Genomic DNA, 23,917 nt, shown 5'->3' with positions numbered 1-23,917 from the left:
TGAATGGGACCCTGTGCAGGAGGCCCATGTAGAATCAGAGGAGACCCCAGGAAGAGGGTCAGTGTGTGGTGGACCTCAGCAGAGGCTGAAGCAAAAGTCACCAGCAGCCAGCCAGAGAAGGCATTTTCCGCAGGTGGGAGAAGCAGGTGACTGCAGATTCCCAAAGAACCCACATAAACATCCCCCTGGGAGATCTGGTACATCTAGACTTGTGCCATCAAGGAAGGCACTAAACAGCCAGGAGATAGTTGTCACCCAAGACACCTGTCACCTATAAACCTACCTCTCTCTTTCCTTCTCCTCTCCTCCATCAACCCCCAACACTAGAGGAGCTAAAAGATGAGCTATTGAGGGATGAATGCAAAGGACAGGGACAAAAATGACAAAAGACTGACCACATTTACCTTCCCAAATGCAGGCCATGAGCTTGAGTCAAGCTCGAGCTGGAAGGGATGGGATGTTTTAAACTGGCTGAAAAATAGTAACTTTCATTTTAGACCTAAATGGACTTTTAGTACCTGAAAATAATAACACTATTCATTAACATATTAAAGTTGCCAGAAAGAGTAGGAATCTACCTTAGATTTCATCCAGAAATGGGGAAAATATTTGATAGAGCAAGTTTAAAAGAATGGTGATAAAAAAGAACAAAATTGCTTTCTGCTCGCATCCTGAGACTGGTTTCGTCAATAAACTACTTACAGTTGAGAAAATGAAAAAAACAAAGTTTAATTTAGTATTTGACAATAATTTGGAGTATGGGAGATGGGACCTTGGCGTTAAACATAAAGGTCTTTTATTATTCAGAAGGACAATAAAAAACAATGTACATGTAAATACCTATGAGATACCTGATGGAGATATCCAGCAGGCATGTGTGTGGAGAAACTTAACAGGAGAGAGACCTTGGCTGGCGGTACAGGTTTGGGGATCTTCAGAATGTAGGCTGTTAAAGCCTAAGAATGGATGAGGACATTCAGGAAACCATGACGCAGGAAACAAAACAATACATGAAGACAGAATTCTAGAAAATTCCTTGGAGAAGGAAGAAGGATGTCTCAAATGATCCAAAAGGAAGAGTCAGAAGTTTCAAGAAAGGAGAAATGAACAAAGTAAAAAAATAACAGGAATGCCTGATAATACTTCGAGCTCTAGAGCTGAGAGGAAGACGCCAGCAGAGAAAGAAATTGAAGGTCATGTTGAGACAAGAATTAAGGGTCTAGGCAAAGATAACAGAGGATACATTTGGTGCTTAAAAAATTGAGTAATTTAGGAGTGAGTGAAAGTTGTTCCAATTAGATCTTTAAATTAATGAGTTTACCTGTAACACCTGTCAGTGAGTGGAGTAATAACCAGCCTAAGAGAATTACCCAGATATTCATATCCATATCGTAAACCAGCATTAATCATCTTTGTTTCTAAATGATTGTCCTAGTACAAATCAGATAAAATGAAGTTAGCTTAAATAATAAAAATTTAAATAATATGAAACCTCAAGTTCTTAAATAATAGCCATGTTGTAAACAACAACTTTAAATTTCACTTTTCAGGCATCATTTAATTCAGTAGAAGAATTCAATATCTAATTTCCTTGGATAAGTAATTGAAGTCACTGGCTTCAATTTTCCCCGTAGAACAACTTTGGAAAGTGTATTTATTCTTTACCTCTCTTATATTTTCTTTTTTTAAACTTGCTAACACTATTTTGTTAAGGTATAATTGACATACAACATTATATTAGTTTTAGGATACAACATAATGATTCCATATTTATATTTATTGCAAAATGATCACCATAATAAGTCAACATCCCTCACCATACAGTTAGAATTTTTTTCTTGTGAGGAGAACTTTTAAGACCTACTTTTCGCAACTTTCAAGCATGCAATACAGTATTATTAACTACAGTTGCCATGCTGTATATTACATCCCCACGAATTACTTATTTTATGACTGGAAGTTTTGACCTTTTGACTCCTTTCACCCATTTCTCTCACCTTCCCTACCCTCACCCCCAGGCAACCCCCAATCTGTTCTCTGTATCTCTCAGCTTTTTTATTTTTATTTTATTTTGTTTTTTAGATTCCACATATAAGTGAGATCACATGGTATTTGTCTTTCTCTGACTTATTTCACTTAGTATAATGCCTTCAAGGTCCATTCATGCTGCTGTAAATGTCAATATTTTTTATGGCTGAGTAGTATTCTATTACATATCTATATCTATATCTATATATATATATCTCACATCTTCTTTAACCATTCATCCATCAATGAACATTTAGTTTGTTTCCATATCTTGGCTGTTGTAAAAAATAATGCAATTAACATGGGTGTGCATATATCTTTTTGAGTTAAGTGTTTCTGTTTTCTTCAGATAAATACCCAGAAGAGGAATTGCTGGATCATACGGTAGTTCTATTTTTAAAGTTTTTTTTGAGGAGTCTCCATACTGTTTTCCATGGTGGCTGCACCAATTTACATTCCCACCAAAAGTACATGAGGGTTCCCTTTTTTCCAAATCCTTGCCAAGATGTGTTACCTCTTGTCTTTTTGAGAACAGCCATTCTACCAGGTGTGAGATGATATCCCATTGTGGTTTTGATTTGCATTTTCCTGTCAATTAGTGATGTTGAGCATCTTTTCATGTGCCTGTTGGCCATCTGTATGTCTTCTTTAGAAAACTATCTATTCAGATTCTCTGCTCATTTTTTATTTATTTATTTAAGTGTCCAAGAGGTGATTTATTTATTTAACATCTTTATTGGAGTATAATTGCTTTACAATGGTGTGTTAGTTTCTGCTTTATAACAAAGTGAATCAGCTATAATATACATATACCCCCATATCTCCTCCCTCTTATGTCTCCCTCCCACCCTCCCTATCCCAACCCTCTAGGTGGTCACAAAGCACGGAGCTGATCTCCCTGGGCTATGCGGCTGCTTCTGCCCATTTTTTAATCAGATTTTTTTTGCTATTGAGTTGCATCTGTTCCTTATCTATTTTGGATTTAACCTCTTATCAGATATATAGTTTGCAAATATTTTCTCCTATTCAGTAGGTTGCCTTCTCAATTTGTTGATGCTTTACTTTGATGTGCAGAAGCTTGATACAGTCCCACTTGTTTATTTTTGCTTTTGCTGCCTTTGCTTTTGGTGTCAAATTCAAAAAATCACCAAGACCAATGTAAAGGAGCTTACCACCTATGTTTTCTTGGAATTTTATGGTTTCAAGTCTTACATTCAAGTCTTTAATCCATTTTGAGTTAATTTGGGGGTATGATGTAAGATAGTGATACAATTTCATTCTTTTGCATGTGGCTGTCCAGTTTTCCCAACACCATTTATTAAATGTCCTTTCCCCATTTATATTCTTGGCTCCTTTGTTGTAAAGTAATTGACCATATATGTGTATGTTTATTTCTGGACTCTTTATTCTTTTCCAATGATCTATGTGTCTCTTTTCATGCCAATACCATACTGGTTTGATTACTTTAGCTCTGGTAGTATAATCTGAAATCAGGGAGTGTGATGCCTCCAGCTTTGTTCTTCTTTCTCAAGACTGCTTTGGCTATTTGGGGTCTTTTTTGTTTCCATAAAAAAATATTAGGATTGTTTGTTCTATTTTTGTGAAAAATGCCATTGGAATTTTGATAGAAATTGCATTAAGTCTGTAGATTGCTTTGGGTAGTATGGACATTTTAACAATGTTGATTCTTCCAATCCGTGAACACAGATCTTTTCATTTATTTGTGTCTTCTTCAATTTCTTTCATCAGTGTCTTATAGTTTTCAGTTTATAGGTCTTTCACCTTCTTGGGTAAATTTATTCCTAAGTTATTTTATTCTTTTTGAGCAATTGTAAATTGGATTGTTTTCTTACTCTTTTTGATAGTTCATTATTCTCCTATATTTTCAATCATTTGTTCAACTTGTTTTCACTGTAGAGGGAGTATTATCATCATCACCATTTTACAGATAAGGAAGCGGGTGCCTGAAGAGAGTAGGTAACTTGCCCAAGTCACACAACTGGTAAGGGGAGGATGTAGCATTTGAAACAATCAGTCTACAGTCTGAGCTCCTAACCACTGTACTCACGGCCTCATATGGTTTTCCAGGGTTCTGGTTCTTGTAACTCTTCTCTTCCCACTCCATACCTCCCAAAGCCTTTCACAAAAGTGAATATGATAACTTCTGAGTCTCTATCTCCAATCCTCAGCTCTCTCTTCCCATTCTCAGCAGGCCCAGTCTTGTTCACTGTACTGTTCCTGCTCCTCCTGCCTTCCTGATGGTGACTGACATCACCAACTACATAGATCCCCTGATAGAAACCTTCCTCCAGATCATGTTTCTGGTTAGTTCAATTGATCAACAAGAGGAAAGTTTAATGACTAAATCATACTAAAACAGTCTGATTTGTACACTCTTTAGATGCATCAGGAATCTAAGAACACAATTATAAACTGATTAGTTTCAACATTTTACAGATTCAGCAAGCATAATGACTAATTTCAAATGAGTAATTTTTTATAATTACTCATAGTTTGTGTGCATCTATATATGTATTTCTATGTAACTATACATTTGGATACAGATATAAACACAGTTTTCAAACACTTGACATATAGTTTTTGGCTGCCTTAATCTTCAATCTGGAGAATGCTTTTTAGGTATAGTCAGCCATCAGCTAAAATCCTAAAATCCTATATTACTGATACTATTTCTCATGTGAGCTAGCAAGCACAAATTATATACCTGTGAGCTGAAATTGCTGAGTAACAACATTCAGTGATATTACTTACTTGCCAATAGTACCTAAGCTGACTTAACCATTCAAAGTCAGAGTCATCACTAACTTTCTTTTTAACAAGTGTTGTGAGAACATCTCTAGCATGGACATCCAGCACCACGAGGGCTCCCAGAGTAACACGATTCTGCTTGGACAATTTGCCACGAACCAAGGTGACAATATCATCAATTTGTTTGTTACATTTTTCCAAGTATTGCTCAAGAGACTGAAAGAAAATAAGATATAATTACTCAGTGTGATCAGAATCCTTTTGAACAAAAAATTTTTGACCTAGCATGTATACAGAGTATTTTCTACATTTTTATTATAACTTTCCATATGACATAACTTAAAAATAATCAAAAAAAATTTTTTTACTACAAAGGTATTAGGTGAACAAGCTCAATCAGGCCAGACATAGTTGACATACATGGTTTGCGCCTACCCAACATCCCCTCCTTTCCATTTCTGCTCTTGTATGCTCTTGTGGTTTTGTGAGCTGTCAATCATATTGCCCCATCTCCAAGGCAATATGAAGGAGGGCATGTGTGACCCAACCAGAGCCAATCACACTTCTTTCCAGGGACTGCTATACAGATGGGAAGAAAAGTGTTTTTCACTAGGCTTGGGAGACTCTCAGAATGCCAATCCGAAGCTACTGAAAGCCTTCACCCCACTGCAGAAAAAAGCCTGACAGAGACCAGTAGAGATGAAAAATAGACAACAAAAGAGAAACTGCAGCAGTGATGAAGCCCTGAGATCCTGATTCCAAATGCTCTACCTTAGATCTCATGAATCCTTCTAGTACTCCTGTGTGAGCTTCTGAGTAGGATTTGTGCCACTTGAAATGTAAAGATCCTAAAACACAAAACAGCTAACATTTTAGTTTATGGTGAGCTAAGGCCAGTTCTAAGGATCAGGCTCTTTTGGGAGGGGTCTCTTTTCTGGTGGGTAAATCTGATCAGTATGTGAAAAAGAGAAGAGGGTTTAGGAAAATCAAATTAAAATCAATGAAAACTGCTGTGCCTAAGGGAAGTGTAAATATGCTGCAGCAGGCTGATGTGGTCACTTTTCCCCACTCTAATAATATTTAATAAGCATTGGGCACCAATGAGTTTATTTCACTCCTTTAGGACCAGGTTAAGTGGTAGCAATGAAACTAAAAATGAGGATTTCCAAGGATGAGAAAAGCTTAAAGGGTAGAGTTGGAGACTTGTTTCTTTAAGGGTCACTTTTATTACTCCTTGAAATATTTTATCCTTTTTTTTAGGAAGTCATTTTTTCAAAAGTTTGGTGCTTGAACACTATTCCATTTATATCATTTTCATAATTAATTGCTATTAATTTGCTTCATAAGTAGTGAAAAATAAAATTCTGTCCCACCTATGTCTAAATAACCCCAAGTGTTTAAATTCTTGGAGCCAATTGGTGAATTTAAGTATATTGAGTACACAGATTAGTAAGAATAGTTTTGCTCCCAAGAACACAAACTACGCCAGGTGGTGCATCTTAGTTTCCCAATCAGTAAAAGTCAGGATCTTTGAGAGCCTTACCAGTTCTCACATACTGTAGTTCAACACAAGGCATAAGATTAAACTTTTAATGTTTGGACCTGACAGTATAAACTATACGTCCATAAGAATTTGTTACTATTTACATCAGCAGAATGTATTTTGCTACACTAGAGAAACAGATTTAGAACTAAAATTTAGCTTCAAACTGTGATGAACTAAGTTCTTTAGGAACCATATTATAATAAATCAATGAGAATTCAGATCAGCTAGATTGAAAAAAATCATGATATTGAATCACTTTTGTTACATTTTATTCATTGTAAACTGTTCTGTACAGTGAACTAATGAATCTAAAGGTAACTATCAATACTTTATATAGTTATCCAAAATAAACCCTGTGTGGAATCATATTTTTATCATACCTAGTTCCCTCTACATACACAATGATAAACTGACTCAAAATCATAGCAATATTTGCAATAACCCAAGCTCTGTGACAGTGGTGATTCTTCCATTCATTTTTAGCCCCTGTAATAGCTCATATACTGACTAGTTCCACAGTGACTATTCTTTGAATAAATAAATGGAAACAGATCCTGAGGGGAATGGGTCCTCTGGAAGTGGGACAGTACAACATGGTGCTATCATAGCATCCAGCTGCAGACAACTTGGAGTGTTTGCAGAGAATGGAAATGTCTAGTCTCCTCTGAGGCTGCCAAGAGTCTCCAGCTACTGAACCAAAGATATCAGTTTCGAATGTGAACCACACATTAATTAAGGAAAAAGTCATCAACACACAGAATACTAAAACATGTGCTACCCTCCCCTGATAGAAACACATATTAAATCACCAGTGCTTTAGAATACTAAAACATGTGCCATCCCCTCCTGATGCTGCTACAGAACCTAAACAAACTGAATATGCATGAGATACAGACAGGGACAAGGTACACAGACAGCAGATGAAGGGCATATTGAAGCAGCGTATTCACAAGCAGAGGAAAAAGGAAAGAATTAATTTTTAAGGACACGTACAACGCTTAATTTCATTCCATGAAATTTAGCTATGTGAAACATCACAAAACACAACAGAAGAGAACAATCCAGCAAGTAACAGCGAAAAAGGCTGGCTAAGTTCCACTCAATTACAGCTTTAGAGGATCTACGTCTACGAAGCTGAGTCCCCCTGGAGTAGTAGTCACTCAAGGCATGGATTCTCATTTTGGCTTTCTCTGTGAACGGCTCCATACGGGCACCATATTACACGAGTGGGATAAAATGGAGTAAACTAATAAATGAGTGAATAAATAACCTCATCTCAGTATCAGTGGATACTGTTGTAAGCCCCCAAAAAATCTATTTGTATCTGTATAAAATATGCTAAGAACAATATGGTAAGAATTGTAGGCAGATAGCTTTGAGCAGAGGACACATTGAAATGGAATGACCTAAATTGTGTGTCCCTTGAGAAACAAATTATGCCTGGGAGATAAGTAGAAGCATGAAAGGTTTACACTTAAATTCTCTACCTCAACTCCTACCTGTTCCAGAGAAAAATATCGTTTTGACAGACGGGTGGAGGTTTAATAAACACCACGTTTAAACTGAAGAAATGTGGAAGATGCCTACAAATTTGTCTTATTTGATCACATTTGCTTCTTTGTTCCCTCTATTTCCCATAGTGATGAATGAGAAAGTTGGCATGGTGGTTTGGGGGGCCAGCAAGCAAGGAGCGAGATCCATGTCCCCCAGTAACCCACATTGGCGACAGAGGAATCCCTTTGTGTGGGGAGGTGGCTGCGTGGTAGCTTAAAAGTAAAAAGACAAAATGAAGTTTCTGGACCCATTGGGGAGAAAAGAAACATGCACATAGACAGCCAAGAGCCCAGGAGTATCCCCAAGGGCTTACTGCTGTAAGGGAAACCCTCATTCCCCGTGCTCTGGTTTCCATGAGGAAAGACTTTTTCCTAAAAATCCCTGACTTCCTGCCCTATGCCCTTATCCTTTCCTCAGAGGAGAAATAAGTGACCTGTTGGTAAGTTGGAGTGAACTAAGCATGTGACACTCAGCTCCCTCCTCTACGAGACCTGCCTGCTTACAAAGAATACGAGTCTCTCTCAAACCCTACACTCACCAGTGCTCAACAATACCTTACAGACAATAATGCCAAACTCCATGTAAAAAATACATGAAAAACTCATGGTTTTAAACAACATCTGCAATTGCTAGATTCCAACTGACCTATCAGTCAACCAAAAGTTGACCTGCTTGGAATCCTACCTTATGGATAAGAATGCTGCTTCTGTTTTTATTATTATTTTAATACTATTATTTTAATATTATAATATTAAATATATATTTGTTAGAATAATTAATATTAAGCATCATTCAAAATATTATTATTTACTAAAAATCAGTACACTAAAAATTAAAATAGTCAAAATAAGTCAATTAATATCTTTTGTCTTCATAGGGTAGTTTTACTGAAGATATAAAAGAGAATTATGTTATGTATTTCCTCCTAAACTTTCTGAGTTTAGGACATTTCTTTGTCCTATTATCACTGTACTTTTAAAGGCATAAAAATGTATATAATAAAAAGATTGAGGCTCCAGTACGCTTGGCTTTTTGAGTGGATTGTCTTTTTTTTAGAATAATTGTATTTTGGCAATTATAACTATTTAAAAAATGCTGCAAAACCTGTGGGTAATAAAAGCTCACCTTTTGTCCTTTTGCAATAGCTGTTTGTACTTCTGTTGTCCAAAAGGTTTGGGATACACAGAGAACTGTCTGTCCAGGCCAATCTCTTACCCAGTTAATTCGTTCATGTTGTGTATAGGCAGAAAGTGCATCTCTAATTACCTAATTGAAAAAGAAAATGCTAAAGGTAAACAATTTCATACTTTACTTGAACAAGCTAAAAAATGAAGAGCTAACTCCTGAGTGGATTATCTTGTACTGCTCAACTTCTTACAGCTTAGCCAATGATGAAGATCTAAAGCATGTAACTAGACAATTTCAAGTTTTTCCATACACCTGAGAGCAAAACAAATATATTACATAGCATTTTATTTTGCTGGTACATAATCTATTTGTGTGAACCACATTATATGAAATATTTCTTTGGCCAGTCGTAGCCAAAAATGTCCTGGGTACATCTGGACTGAACGCAAGCAATTTAATTACAAAACATAAGTTCAAATAATTCCAAAATGAGATCTATCAAATTCACACATATTTTCTTTGAACTTAATCAGATCCCCACTCAGCCATGTGTATATTTGTACATGCACACTCAAGCACCCTACACAATTCCTCTAAAGTTCCTCCTGTGTTTCCAGACCTCACTTCCCTCTCAGTCCTGTAGTTTGATGCCCAAGGCTATGATGACAGGGTGGATATATAATTCATTCATGGAGAGTTGAGAGCTGTAAATTCAGGAAGCCTAAGTCATGTACTTTACTACATATGTTTCAGTGAATTCATAGATCCACTTTTTCTATCAGCCATCAGTGGGAAACATTCCAATCTATTATATGTATCAATCAAAAATAGTAGCATCTATGAGGTGATAGTCACATTAATGTCTGAATTTCAGAAAAGATTATCAAAATTACATTTTTCTGAGAAATATATAAGGATAGGCAAATCTTTCTGGATTTCTAGTTTAGCTAGGATATTTACGGAGTTGAATAGAAATGAAGGGCAATGTTGTCTATTGATAATAAAGAAAATGTAAAACGCCAGAGGAAGCCACAGAAAGGGCAGGTGAAAAGGAGAAACTGAGAGATGGGAGGAACACAGGAAAGAATAGAAGGTACAGTAGAGAAATGCCAAAGATGGAATAAATATGTGTTCTAGAAGGATACTGTGGAGAGAATAGGAGGGAGGCATTAAAATCTAAATCACAGATTTCTATACAGTTGTATGAGGAGAAATATGATTACATAAAGTTCTATAATATTGTATATAAAATATATTATTAAACTGTGTATGCCATATATGAAAAATAACATATTTTGGCAGTAGCAAGCTGCCAAACTACAGCAAACTGCAGTATTAAACCCATGATAATCCAGTAAGATAAAAGGGCAAAGGTGCCAACATGATTTTTTATTATTTAGAAATGACACAAAATTCACTTAATTTAGGCATGCAGTAGCCTTTCAAGCAAGCAAATATGTACAGCACAACACAGTAACACACATAGCTCCTATCTGTAGTATTTTACATTGCATTCACTTGCATTTTTCCCACCGACACAAACTTATACATGAACATTTGGGGAAGATATTTCCTAGCCGCTTACTTGCCACCCCATCTTAATGCTCTGAAATGGTAACCAAAATATTTTCTCTGAGTACTTTGACAAACAAAATTAAAAGAATAGTTGAAATAGTATTAGATATGTCTAAAATAATGAGTTACCACTGTATACATCAAGTAACAAACCATATAACCAATTCAATGCTGCTAAGTAGTGGTCCAAGTGAAATGCATTTAACTGCTGATAGCTGCGTAAATGGGAAAGCTGCTTGTCAATATTTATCAAGCCCTACGAAAGCTCATCCTCTTTTGCCCAGTGATTCTACATATGAGAAGTTATCATAAGAAAATAAATAATTCAATCAAAGAAACCAGTATGCATAAGGACATTCATTATCACTTAATCCATAATAGGGAGAAATGGGAACCCGTCCAAAAGATTTTGTACCTATTGAAAAAATACAAAGCAAGCAGATATTAAAATTATATTTAAGAGAAAGGAACATTAAGACACATGATGTACATTAAACACCTAGATTCCAGTGAATTTTTCAATAATGTGTGACAGCATCTGAAAAATTCATGAAAACTGTTGTTGATTAGGGCTTGATGCCATTATTTCCTTCTCATTCTTTCTCTCATGCTTCCCTGCTCAATCACGATTTTTATTCCTGGTAAGGAACTTGAATGCTAAGTCCACATTACAGTAAAAAATTAATTAACTGCTCAATTAAGCTCTATCTGCTCCCTCGACTTAAAATTCTCTACTAACAAAAATAATTACAAATGATTGAGGTGGTAATATGCTTTCTGAGATATGGAAAACATGAAGTTACTGTTAATTGTAGAAAGTACTTATGATTTTCTAACATGTTGGTACATATTTTATATATTCACAGAACAAAAGGAACCACCAGAGGGGCATACATGTCAAGGAGACTGATGTGGAACTGCAGAGAGGTGCTTCCAAGGCGAGACTAAAGACAGACTATGCAGACCAAAGTGTGTCTAACATTGAAAGCACAAGAAATGAGACAGACTCATGACTAAAACCCAAGTTTGTTGTAGTATGGATGGTATTTTGTCCCACTTTTCAAGTGAGTCACTACAAAATTAGTATCAGAGACTACATCTTTGCCTTCAATCTATCTGTTACAATTGAATTGGTAATTCATGACTCACTTTTTCTAAATAAAAGTGCATTTATCAATAATACATTAACGTTCTATCATCTTTACTAGAAATAATAATAAATACAGTTGGCTACCTTATGGATGGATTTAATCATAACTCTCTCTAACTCGGCCAACCACTTCTCCACTTGACCTCTGGCTTTGGCTGTTGAAATGGTGTCTACGAGTTCCACTACTTCTCCTTCACTACTCTTCATGTGAGTGATGTCCAAACTTTCTGTAAATTCCACCTTTGCAATTCCTTCAAAACATTTCTTCAAGTGAGGTTGTACTCTGTCAGGAAAAAAAATGTTTAAGAGACTTAAGCAAATAAAAGCAATTCCCTAAATATCAGTGTTCTTTGTATACCAATCTTCATTCAAAATTCATAAAGGTGCACTATGTGTGAGGCCCCTGCTAGATGCTAGAGATGAAGCGCTGATAGAAAACACAGTCCAGTGGGAGATCATCATTAATGGAATAATCACAAAAAGATCTGTAAAATTACAATTATCCTAAGAGCTACATGAGGCTTTGTTTCCAACACAATGAATCAAAAGCTGTTAAAAGTAATACAAGGACCAAACCAATCTTGACCAACAGATAAAACACTAATCTGAAGAATCTTCAAATGCGCAAAAAGTAAGATATTTCAACTGGGATCTTCAGAGACTCCTTGCAAATTATGAACTAGGTTTAGTGCTTTAAGTAAGTCAACTACTTTGAAGGTGCCCAACTTTAGTCTATTCATTGTAATACAGATGGAACTGACTAAATTCCTCATTCTTGGCATGTTACAAATGACCAATTGAATTTATCTTTCAAACAGGCAAAAAATGGGCAGAGTATAAAAAGTCAGGTGGAAATCTGAGTCTAAATTTATCTTTTTGTCTGGATTACTTGTCTCCTACTTTGAAGGCACAAGACACAAAACTGACAAATTTAACAAATATCTATTCACTGACTGATGTAAACCAGACAGACTCTCTTCTAAGGAACAGGGAATCAGCTGTGAGGGGGAGAAGGTCAAAAATCTCAGCCATCATGGAGCTTATGTTCTGCTACAGGAAAGCAAACAGTAAACAAATAAGCACATTATAGAGTAAGCCAGATGATAAAAAGTGTGTTGAAAGAAAACGAGGCAGAGAAGATAATCAAGAAAGGTGACTAGGGAGTGCTGGAAGGGGTGCCACTTTAAATAAGTGGCCAGGGAAGGCCTTCTTGAGTGGCAGATGTTTGAGCAGGTTTCCACAAAGATCTAGAGGAGGTAAAAGAAGTCTTATGGATATTTGGGTGAGGAGGATCCCAGGCAAAGAGAACAGTACACTGAGGGAGGAGGCTGCCCCTTTTATGGGAGAATTACAAGGACTGTAGCAGAATAAACAAGAAGAAAGCTAGTGGGGGATGACTAGGAAGGATCATGGGGGAGCACCTGCGTGGGTGACTGCAAGCCACTGAGAGGGCGCTGACTTTTATTCTGCATGGGACGTAGAAGAGGGATGTGTTCTGAAAAATCTTTAAGACAATATGTGATAAAATGAGAAATCCACTCCAAGGTTCATCACATTTGGAAAAATATCATTCAACGGTATTCCTTATGCTTTTAATAATTATTTAAGTTGATTATTGATATGATTTAGAATAGTCTTGAAAAAAGTTATTACATAAACAAAATCATATATATTTAAGTTCTGCATTATTCTGAAAATTAAAGGCAACAAACTTAGCCATGTATTATATACATATAATATATATGTATATCTTACTTACCTAGTGGGATCTTTAGTCTCAGACAGTATCTCAAGAAGTTCATCGTTAGACAAGAAAAAGAATCTGGGGAAGAAGAGACGCTTCTTTTCCAAATATTCATTAAGTCCTTTAAGAATGAGTTCCAATAGTTCATTAGATTTTTTCAGCCTCTCCAGCATTTTCTCGATAGTTACAACTGCCAGAACATGTTTATCCTAAAAATAAAAAATGTACAACTCAAAAATATTTGATATTCATATTGACTTTATATTCCTATTATTTTTGAGATTGCATGGTTTTAATATAACAAATGTTATTCAAAATTTAAAGTGAATACTTACTTATGTTTTAAAAGTACTCTTGCATAGTCTAGATCTAACCAGCCCTTTAATTGTGTAAAAGCCACGTTGACTTGGTCCTCATTGATGTTGGCCACAATTTCTCATGCTAAGTTAGGAACTGTGAGAGACAATGAGTGTAGCAGGAGTGGGGAGGGGGACACTATCTGAACTCACAAGAAGGACAGGAGGAAACAAAAGAGCATGAGATATGTTTGTCTATTGTTCTTCGAGGAAAAGTACTCTAAAAAGATGTCACCATTATAATTATTATTTTGAATATTATTGTTATCAATAATAATAAAATAACAATTCCTGTTTTATGAGGGTAGATAAAAATAAGGGGTTGGGAGCATGGAGGAAGGAGCTTTACATAAAGATCTTACATTGCAAAGAACTACCTTTGGAACCGCATTATAACACTCTGCTTGTTGAAGGACTGAAGTTCAAGGTGTGCTCTTCCTGAACTCTCTAGAGACTAAGATTGTTCTACTTTCAAGGCATGGATTTCTGAACATTCTATCACTTGAAAGTGTCACCGTGAGCTGTTTGCTTTAAAGGGATTCAAACACAATCAAGTATTTTTAAAAGCTTTCTTTTATGCTGTAGGATTCAAAATAAGAATTATACCAAAAGCTGGTCTTAAGAACTGATATTTTAAGAAATAGTTTACTGGTTTCTCAAAATACCCCTACAAGTAACCACCAGGCTTATGAAAATCTTTAGAAATACATATTAAAACACAATCTAGACAGAGCTGAAATAAAATTCTTTTTACTGTTTTTCCTTAACACATGATTGATGTCATCCAGGTCTAGTCTTGGTCTTATAATCCCAAACTCAGTGTTCACCACTGACACCAATGACAAAGAAAGAATTCTTTACTAAGTAGGCTTAGAAGTGTGAGAGAGAGGTGGCAAAACACATTAGAGATTTTAATCACCAGACCAAATAAACTTCATGAGAATACACTGGTACATTTAGAAAATTCACATGAAATTAAATCAAGGGAATATTGTTAAAAATTAAAAAGAATTTTAAGATTAACTAATTTAAACCTATTTTTGGTACTTAGCCAAAGAGAGTTTGGTACTGACTGTGAGATCAATCAAAAATTTCAACTGTAAATTGTTTCACAGAGAAATTTTATTCTACTGCAGGAACATGTTTTTGTTAATATACTTTCAATGTGACTGGAAAGGAAAGATAATTTTCTGCTTTGTTTTGAAATATAACAATGTAACTTGGGAACACAGCAATTTAATCAAAGAACAAAATAATCATCATTAATACCTGTTTTTTTTTTTTCAGTAGAACAGGTTCACATGGAATATGCAACATATGCAATTCACTTATCTTTAAAGAGGCACAATTTTTTAAAGGCATTTTATTATATTTCCAAGAGTTTTATGTTTCAAGTAAACATTTAAAAATGCACACAAAAAGAAGCGTGACAGAGATTCAGGTCATAATTTAATGTTCAGTTCATTCGATAAAGTATGGAACAGTACCCTTGTACTCCTAAATTCAAAAACCAAAATGGTGTTCTTAGAGTGCCACCTTCTGGAAAAGTATGCTTTTCTTTGTTGGAAAAAAAAAAATGTTGCTAATAAATGTGAAAAATTCCTTTCACAAATTAACAATGTTTGTTTTATTCTCAGCCAAAGAATTTATTGCAATTCGCTATTTTGGATCTGAGATTTGAAAGCTAAAATAAAATCAGTTATTTAAAACAACAGTTCATATTTCTTTCCCTAAATATTGCAATTACAAAAGAAATACCCCTTGGAAGCACTTAGCATTTGAGCAAAAAAATTTTTATTGAATTCCTGAGGTCAAACCTATTTATCTAGATCAGCTCAATGATGCTGAATCAAATATGCTAGTTCTGAATCAACACAGGCGATAATCTATGTACCTTGGTATATGGACTTAAGAAAAAAATATAGAAAAGTAATCAAACATCTCTGGACTGGAAACTAAACACTCTCTTCCCATGAGAAGGTAAACAGAACAGAGACTACATCAGATGAAGAGAAGAACAGACCTGGTTCCTAATCACTTAATTAACCTGACTCTCTATTTTCTTATCTTTAAAATGGAGATAAGAGCCCTCTTTCAAAGTTGTTATGAAGACCAAATTAGACAAAATATTGGAAGCACCTAATATGGTGCCTAGAACACACATATGCTTGAAACTACCCTTTCCATTTGGCCTTCTATAACTGTCTCTTGATGAGATACAGACAGAGAGATACTACTCTGGGGGAATTCATGGAGTAAGTCACTTACATCACTCCATTGGTTTAATGGAGTTAAAATAAACATTTTGTAAACTGCCATCCTTCTGGTAAGATATTCATCATAGTAAAATAAAACTGGCTTTAAGTTCCTTTAAGCATTGCCACAAAATTCTAGTACAGAGTAGGCATCCCATAAATATTCGTTGAATGCTTGAGTGAATGAGGATGAGTTAAGCCTGCAGACACACAAGGAACACTCAAGGAACTTACAACCCCTCCCCCACATTGTACCAACTTATTAGCTAAGGTTCTCAAGACAGAACAATAAGATGTTATAACAGGAAGCTACCAGAAATTTGAAACTAAGTATGACTCCTTTGACGCTTTAATTACTTTTCATCTTTGGGAGAGGAAAAGGAATTATTAACCGCTATTACTTTTTGGTATTAAAGAAATCATTTTACAAATTTTACGTGTCGTCTTTTGCTTCACAAGTATCACTAATCTCATCAGCTCAAATGACAGGCTACTGGTTGATTTACATTTCTAAACCAATTGCCTGTGATATCAGGGCCTGAAACTTTAATTGGGGTACACAGAGAGAGCATTCTAATTACTGCGGCCAGGAAGCGTCACAGAAAGTACACTTAATGGAATTAAGCTCAAGCCAGTTCTATGAACTTCCAGAAGCATAAACTTCCAAATCAGAAAACCTTGGACAACAGAAAACTAATAAGATCCTCTTTAAACCTTTTAAGTACTAAGAAAGGAAATGTGCATTCACTGAGTAGACCTTTATGCTCCCTTCCAACTTTCAGATCCTTTGACCTCACCAAAAATAGAAATTCTTTCAAGATGCAGGATGTTTCTAGGATTAATCCAGCTCTTAGGACCCAGGTTTCTAACACTGAATTTTCAGAGAAGGTTTTTCAGAATTCTTAGAACTAGCAATAATTCAAGGATCAATCTCAATTTAACTATTCACCCACTCACTCAACAAATATTTATGGAGGACTTGATAGATGTCAGACACTGTTCTCAGTGCTTGGGCCATAACAGCGAACAAAACAGACAAACATCCCAGCCTCCATTAGAGACAGATGATAGATAACAAACATAACAATTCAAAAATCATAGACTAAGTTAAAAGGTAATAGATGCTGCAAACACAGAAAGGGGGATCAGGATTGCCAGGAAAGGCAAAGGCAGGTTTCAATTTAAATACGATGCTCAATGTGAGCCTCTTTATAAGGTAATATTTGAGAAAAGACTTCAAGGAAGCAAAGGTACTCATTAGTTCTGCAGATATTTGGAGGTACAGCATTTCAGGAACAGGGTCCAGTCAGAGCAAAGGTTCTACAGCAAAGGGTGCTTGGCATGTGTGACTGAAAAAAAAAAGAAGAAGAAAAAAGGAAGCTAGTGTGGCTGGAATAGAGAGAGTCAGGTAAAAGTTATAAGGACAGAGAGGTAAAAGGGTAGAGGGAGAAAATCAAGAACTTCCCGTTCAAGGAAACCATTGCCATTTCCCATCAGAAGCATTTCTCCCTTGGATACTAAGATATTTCAACTAGCAAGAACAAAAGCAGGGAAGCAAAATTGTGAGTTTATTGGGTGAACTGGTATAAAGTGTCACTGTCATTTTCACTTCTTAATTCCTGGACCCATGTACTCTGCCTATGGGAGAAACTCTGTATTTGGAGCTGGTTGAGAACTCATGCTATGTATCCTCTAGAACTGCACCCCAAACTCACACTTTTCTTCCTGCTGGAATAGCAACTGAGTCTTCAACATGAGACATTCCACTTTTTACGAGGTCCGTGTTCACACAGGACCCGTAAATCTTATACGTATCAGTCAATTGCCTCATTTCCCTTGTAGTGTGGGTTCCTTAGCAGAAGCAATGTTGTGTGGAAACTGTGACAATAAGTCATTCTGTAAGTCAGGAATGACAGTGTTGACAGAAACTTGGAATAAGAAAGAAAACCCCTCTGGTGCAGAAAAATCACGGATCCCTTCTAAGTTGAAAGAGGTCCAATGTATTTAATTCCTTCTAAATGGCTGCCTGGTCCCTTCAGGTGTGACCCTGTATCAGGAGCATGTTGTTAGTTTCTGCTGTTGGCAGCTTGGACACTCAGCAGTGTTGGGTAAGGGACCCAATAATGACAAGTCCTTCCATAATTCCCACCTCTGCCATCATGACTTCTTTGTAGCTTGAGTGACCATATAACGCAGTTTGATGAGGAGAGTTCTGGTTTATGTTTGCTCTCCTAGCTTACTTATTAACTGCTTTAACTCTCAGAAATTCTGCAGTCTGGACAACATATCATGTGATTCTTCTATTCATACTCACTGTGCATACAATGGCATATACTGACTGACATTCACAAAATAGATCAACTGGTCAACTAATATTATCAAGTGCCTCCTTTTGCAGTGCTGCATTTTATTAAACACTTACATGGAGCACAAATATACTCATATTCTAGTCTATTCTGTGATCCCTTATACCTCCTCCTCAGACCTCCTTGTTGCCAGTCTTTCAATCTTGTTTCTTCTAAGTCCTTGATCATACAGCCAAACTGTTTGCTACTGACTGTGATCAATGTAGACCACACTGCTGACCATTTGTATAGTCAAGGTCTAAAAAACCCCTAATATTTATTGAAGTTGTAGGATTCCCTTCCTACTACCCTTTAAGTCAATCCCCTAAGTAGGGGGCGGGGGAGGTTGTAATTTCTGCTTCTGGATGATACTCAAGAGATATTTTGCAGAAATCTATAAGCCAGTCTTTAATTTCTTCAAGTCATATCAAGGATTTTTGGCATTTCAACTTCGTTTAGGTGGGCCATCACGGAAGCCAGGTTTTGGTCAAACAAGCAAGTAAAACAGAAATCATTCACATCTCCCTGACTAGCTCATGGAAACCAGGATCTCTGGTAAGTGCACTCACATCAATACATTTGACTGTATCTAACTTAGGTTCTCCCTAGGCAAGCACATGGCAATATAATACCTCCTTTTTTCCTTAGGATTCTGACAAGGCTTCTGGCAAGGGAGGCTCTCAGCGTGAGGGTCAGGGTACCCAAAGTCAATCAAATTCACCCAATTGTCCCCACTCTCAGTTCTCACCATCCCACTCTTTCCCAGTAAGTAAATTATCTTTCACGGAACAGATCTGGCAAGGCTGTGAATTAAATTACATTGCAATTTGGCAACCTGCTGGATCAGACTCTATAATTTTTGGCTATGTCAAATTTGTAGCTATGAGAATTAAGAGGTTCTCGAGGGCAACCACAGAAGCACCTTAATCCTCTGACCATGTCTTGAGCAAAGAATTTAAGCCCTGAATTATGCCATTTCTTTCATTTCTCCAGTGTTTTAGAAAAAATTCAGTCCATCTCACATCCCTTGTATTTCAAATTTGTACTCTATTGACCTACCACAGCAGTCAGTTGGTCCACCAAAGCACTGCCCGTAAAACAGACTCTTCATTCCAGGAAGCCAAGAGAATAATTTAAGTAAGTGAATTTTGGAGTGCATGCCAGGTACCACCAGTGTTCCATTTTCAGATGGTAACTAGATTTTAACTACCCTAAGATCCAACTTGGTCATATAGACCAAGATCCTAGATGCCAACTTGGAGGGTTTGATACCTTTATTCAGAGTTCAGTGCAGAATCCTTCTAGGTAGTTAAGCAAAAGGGAATTTAATATAGGGAATTAAGTTATTACAAAATCATTAGAAGGTCTAAGGGAGCACACTCCAGGCTGGGCTTCCAGGAAAGACTCCTAGAACCTGTGGAACTGATCTTGCAGAGTGTTGCCACCTCTGCCTCAGTAAGGACAAAAGGACGCCACCACTAGAACTAACTGCTTTCAAGAACACAGCACGGTGACTGTGATTCTAGGATCAGAGAGCAGGATCACAAAGCCACCATCATCATCGGCTGTAAATACCCATAAAACTGGTGACCAGACACTGAAGTCTGTAGGAAAAGAAAAAAAAAAAAGTGATCTTACTTGACAGCAGAACTAGCTAAAATGGCAAGAAGATGGCCACTGTATGCCTTCCAAATCCCAAATGAGCATACCTAATCATCGAAATCGAATTCACTTCCAGAAACTTAGATGCTAAGGAGTCTGGGAGACACAATTTTAGCTTTCCAGCTCACTAGAAAGAGGTGAGATGCTTGGCGCCAAGTGATCATATTTACTATAGTAAAAGGAAAAAGAAAAACAGGGGGAATAGTGTTCATATTTACTGAGATGCGGTTAGACTACAAAAGGAAAAGGTTTGGGGAGAAATTCAAGAGTGCCTTTTCCTGCCTTGTACGAAACACAAAAGACTCATGTGGATCAAAAGTCAAGTTTGGGTACACGCAAAAGATTATCCACTTCCTTCAACCCCAAATGATGGGCAATTCACTGGTCCTGTATTAGGGAGGGGGCCCAAGAGAGTCCCTAGAAAAGTTTTCAAGTGTATGTAAAGAGAGGAGGCTAACGTCTTCTTCTCCAACTGGAAGTCTGTTCCATCACCAGCATGCTGATCTGTGCCAGTGCTATCAGAACAGGAGAAGAACTCTGGGAGAAGGTGGTATGGTGGGACGACCAGGTGAAGGAAGGGCAAGGACCATGTGCTCAAGGTTACCAAGAAGTACAGGAGATGGATCCCAGGTGCTGCAGACCCCAGGTGAAATTAAGGGCTACAGATCTGTGAAATACTACTAGAATATGGGGCCAAAGACATGCATATGAGAGGAATGTGGCAAAAGCCATCATTGGTAGATCAGTTGGAAGATGGAGTCAAGTCTGGCAGAGGACGACCAAACCTAGGGGAGATGCTCAAGATAGCATCCCTCAGCAGCCAGAGCTTGTCGGGGTCTTCACCTGTCCACACTGAGTTAATCTGTGGACTTCACCTCTCCACAACTGGTCAAAAAGCTAGACTAGTTGTGATGATCAACTGTAAAGGCACAGTGCAGGTACCAGAGACAGGAGGCCGTCCACCTTACGACCACCAAAGAAAAGAATAGCCAATTTGGCTGGATCCGTTACATCAGTACATTTTCTCTCCCTCTCCCTCTTTTTCTCCCTCTCTTCCTCTTTCTATTTTCTCCCCCTCCTTCCCTTTTCCTCTTCACCTCCTCCCTACCTTCTCCCTGTCCCAATACCAAGTGATAAGACCAGGAAAGAGAGAAGCAGTGTGGGAGAGCGCAGTCCCCACCCCACCAGAGCCCCAGGGTTACCTGACTATGGATAGGAGAAGAGTTCTAAGTAGAACAAGAGATTGAGGTTTTCAAACAGGTACAGCTCACTCTTCATAGGCAAAACTATCTTAATAACCAAAAGTGACTGGAAAATTCTGGAATTACACTGAAAGGTCAGTAAGGGAGCTTTCCCCAGTGAGAAACAGCCTTTGGCCAAGCGTAGTTAGGAACAGGTACCAAAACATACAACTATTTCATGCTTATACCTTAAGGAACCAAGATAACCTCAATTCAAGCCATTTATATTAACAGCATCATTTACATTCTGTTTTTAACCTCTGAGCCTTTTCTCTTGGCATAGTTCTAAAAGAACATTTATTAGAAACCCATAAGACTGAAAGTGATGGCTTTTTGTACCAAGCATTTAATCCAGTGGCTTCTACTATACAAATCATCCTCATTAGCCTTCCTGAGAGAATATGGATTTATGTTTCTTTTCAAAGCTCCGGAGAATATGGACAAAAGCTGTCCTGAATACTAACATATCGAGAAAAACAAAATGTAAAGCCAGTTGAAGAAGATAATCAAGTCTTATAGCAAAAGTAAATGAAGTGTCATCCAAAGAAAACTGCTTATTTGGGAAGGAGAGGAAGTAATGCTTTTCTGTTAATATGTTTTTAATGTAGTTTTATAGAATTGAAAATCTTTCTCCTTTATTTACTAGACTCAGCATAGCTTCCCCTTTCCTAGGCATTGAACTATCTATAAAATTTCCCTAGCAATATGAATTTTGAAGAGTATTTTGATCGAATGTCAAAAAAAGAATTTTTTTAACTTTTAAAATTATATTAACTAGGAGAATACAAGCATCTACTTTTTATCTTTTTTGGGCAACAAAAAAATTCTACTTCATCCCCTTCCAAACAAAAATGTATACATGTTTTAAGGGTTTTGCCCTGTTGTAAGGAAACAATATAGGAAAGGCTAAATTTATAAAACAAATTAATTAGAAATGAGTAAATGTGTTACAAAGTGACTCACCAGTAGGTCCTTTAAATATGGAATTCCCGTGTGATTAATTCTACAAAAGTTTGGTTTATACAGAAGCTTTGTTTCAAGTATTATTACATAAAATGAAGTAAACTTATTAAATAAACAGACCCATGTCCATCTTATGGAATATTTTCCTATAAAATCATATAGTGACATTGATACAGTATCATCAGTATTTAGGATTAGAGTCACAATTTTCAAAGTTTAAATAATAAAAATATGCATATTTCCATTTTAGGGTAGAAAAACTTTAAGATAATACTCTTCCTATCTTACAATATTGTATTTGATCAAAACACCAATAGAGAAGTTTACATTCATTTAATGATATAATTTAATAGCTAATATTTCTTGTATTTTAATCTTAACTTCCACTAACACACAAACCACGCTTTGCAGGCAGTAAATAAATAAATGTCTTTTGAACTGAACAAAAACCATACCTTTTTTGGTGTTACTGGTTTTTATTAAATTCCCTCCTTAACTTAAATTCTAAGTTCTCCACTGTATTTGTGTGGTGATTGATTGGTAGATTGCATTTTGTTTGTATTTATTGGGTTCTTTAAGTATATTTACCTTTGCAGCAGCTCTTCTTTTTTTTTTTTTTTTTGTCCCTACAGAGAAACTTGTTGATTGAGCAGTTGGCATGCTGACCTTTTCCCACCATGGCACATTTCAGTGGTGGTGCAGCCAGTAACATGGGGGCCAGAGAAAAGACAGGACAGTGCGTGCTGAGCACACTGTCTTCCTACCAGAGCGTCCAGTAAGAACCACTGCTAGAACAACTATCATTAAGTAATGCAAATTGAATTTTGACCTCAATAAGTAATCAGGACAAAATGCCTATTTTCCTTTTGATGTTTCTTGCTCCTGGGATTCTAAAATAATATCTGAAAAGGAGCCTACGTGGGAAAAAGACAATGGCTTATTTAGATTGTTTTGAACACAAAAATCATGTCACTTCAACAAAACAATCACATTCTCAGAGATTTTTACCTACCTGTACTACGCTTTTCATTATATCTCTCCACATTTTATCCACGGTTGTAAATCGTCTGCCTTCCTCAGGCATTTGAGACATAATGTCCGGAGAACTAAAAATGGGCTCCAAATACAGCCACGTGGCTTGGACCTTGAGCCATTCATCCAGAATCTCCTGAAGCAGCAGGAGTTTGCCCTCCCATTGCCTGAGAAGCAAAACACAGTGGCTCTTATCAACAGCAAACCAAGCAATGTTTCAGATGATAAAACTCAAAACCATGACTAGGCTGTCAATCTTACATGCAATGGTGTTATTCCAATTTCCATTCTTCTACCTACTAGCTCTGTTCTACAAAATCTGTCTCTAAAAAATAGCATCAACATTTATGCTAATACAGATATATACATGTTAGATGTACCTATCTACAAATGGGTTGGTTTCTGTATATCAGTAAACCTTTCTGCAATCCGATTCTATGGACAAAGGGTACAAACTGAGAAATGAGATTTTAGAGATACTAATGGTATTCTCAATCAAGGGCACTCGGAACTTCTTAGGAAAGGTAATTACATCCAAGATTTATTTCCTTTAACATTCTTATTTTTTC

At 36.7% G+C, this 23,917-nt stretch overlaps 1 protein-coding gene across 1 annotated transcript in view; it reads right to left on the bottom strand.

The window, feature by feature from the left end:
- DNAH7 (dynein axonemal heavy chain 7) overlaps window positions 1–23,917 on the bottom strand; it is a 246,619-nt gene that overhangs the window by 151,592 nt on the left and 71,110 nt on the right. Inside the window, exons 18-23 of the mRNA XM_060016382.1 lie at window positions 23,329–23,515; window positions 13,510–13,703; window positions 11,835–12,033; window positions 9,023–9,163; window positions 4,801–5,013; window positions 1,322–1,431 (exon numbers count right to left, since the gene is read on the bottom strand). Of these exons, the coding sequence (XP_059872365.1) occupies window positions 1,322–1,431; window positions 4,801–5,013; window positions 9,023–9,163; window positions 11,835–12,033; window positions 13,510–13,703; window positions 23,329–23,515 (1,044 nt within the window). The remainder of the gene's footprint in view (window positions 1–1,321; window positions 1,432–4,800; window positions 5,014–9,022; window positions 9,164–11,834; window positions 12,034–13,509; window positions 13,704–23,328; window positions 23,516–23,917) is intronic.

Source organism: Delphinus delphis, chromosome 7 (genome assembly GCF_949987515.2).
Source record: "Delphinus delphis chromosome 7, mDelDel1.2, whole genome shotgun sequence".
Lineage (NCBI taxonomy): Eukaryota > Metazoa > Chordata > Mammalia > Artiodactyla > Delphinidae > Delphinus > Delphinus delphis.
This window is presented reverse-complemented; position numbering and strand designations above follow the sequence as displayed.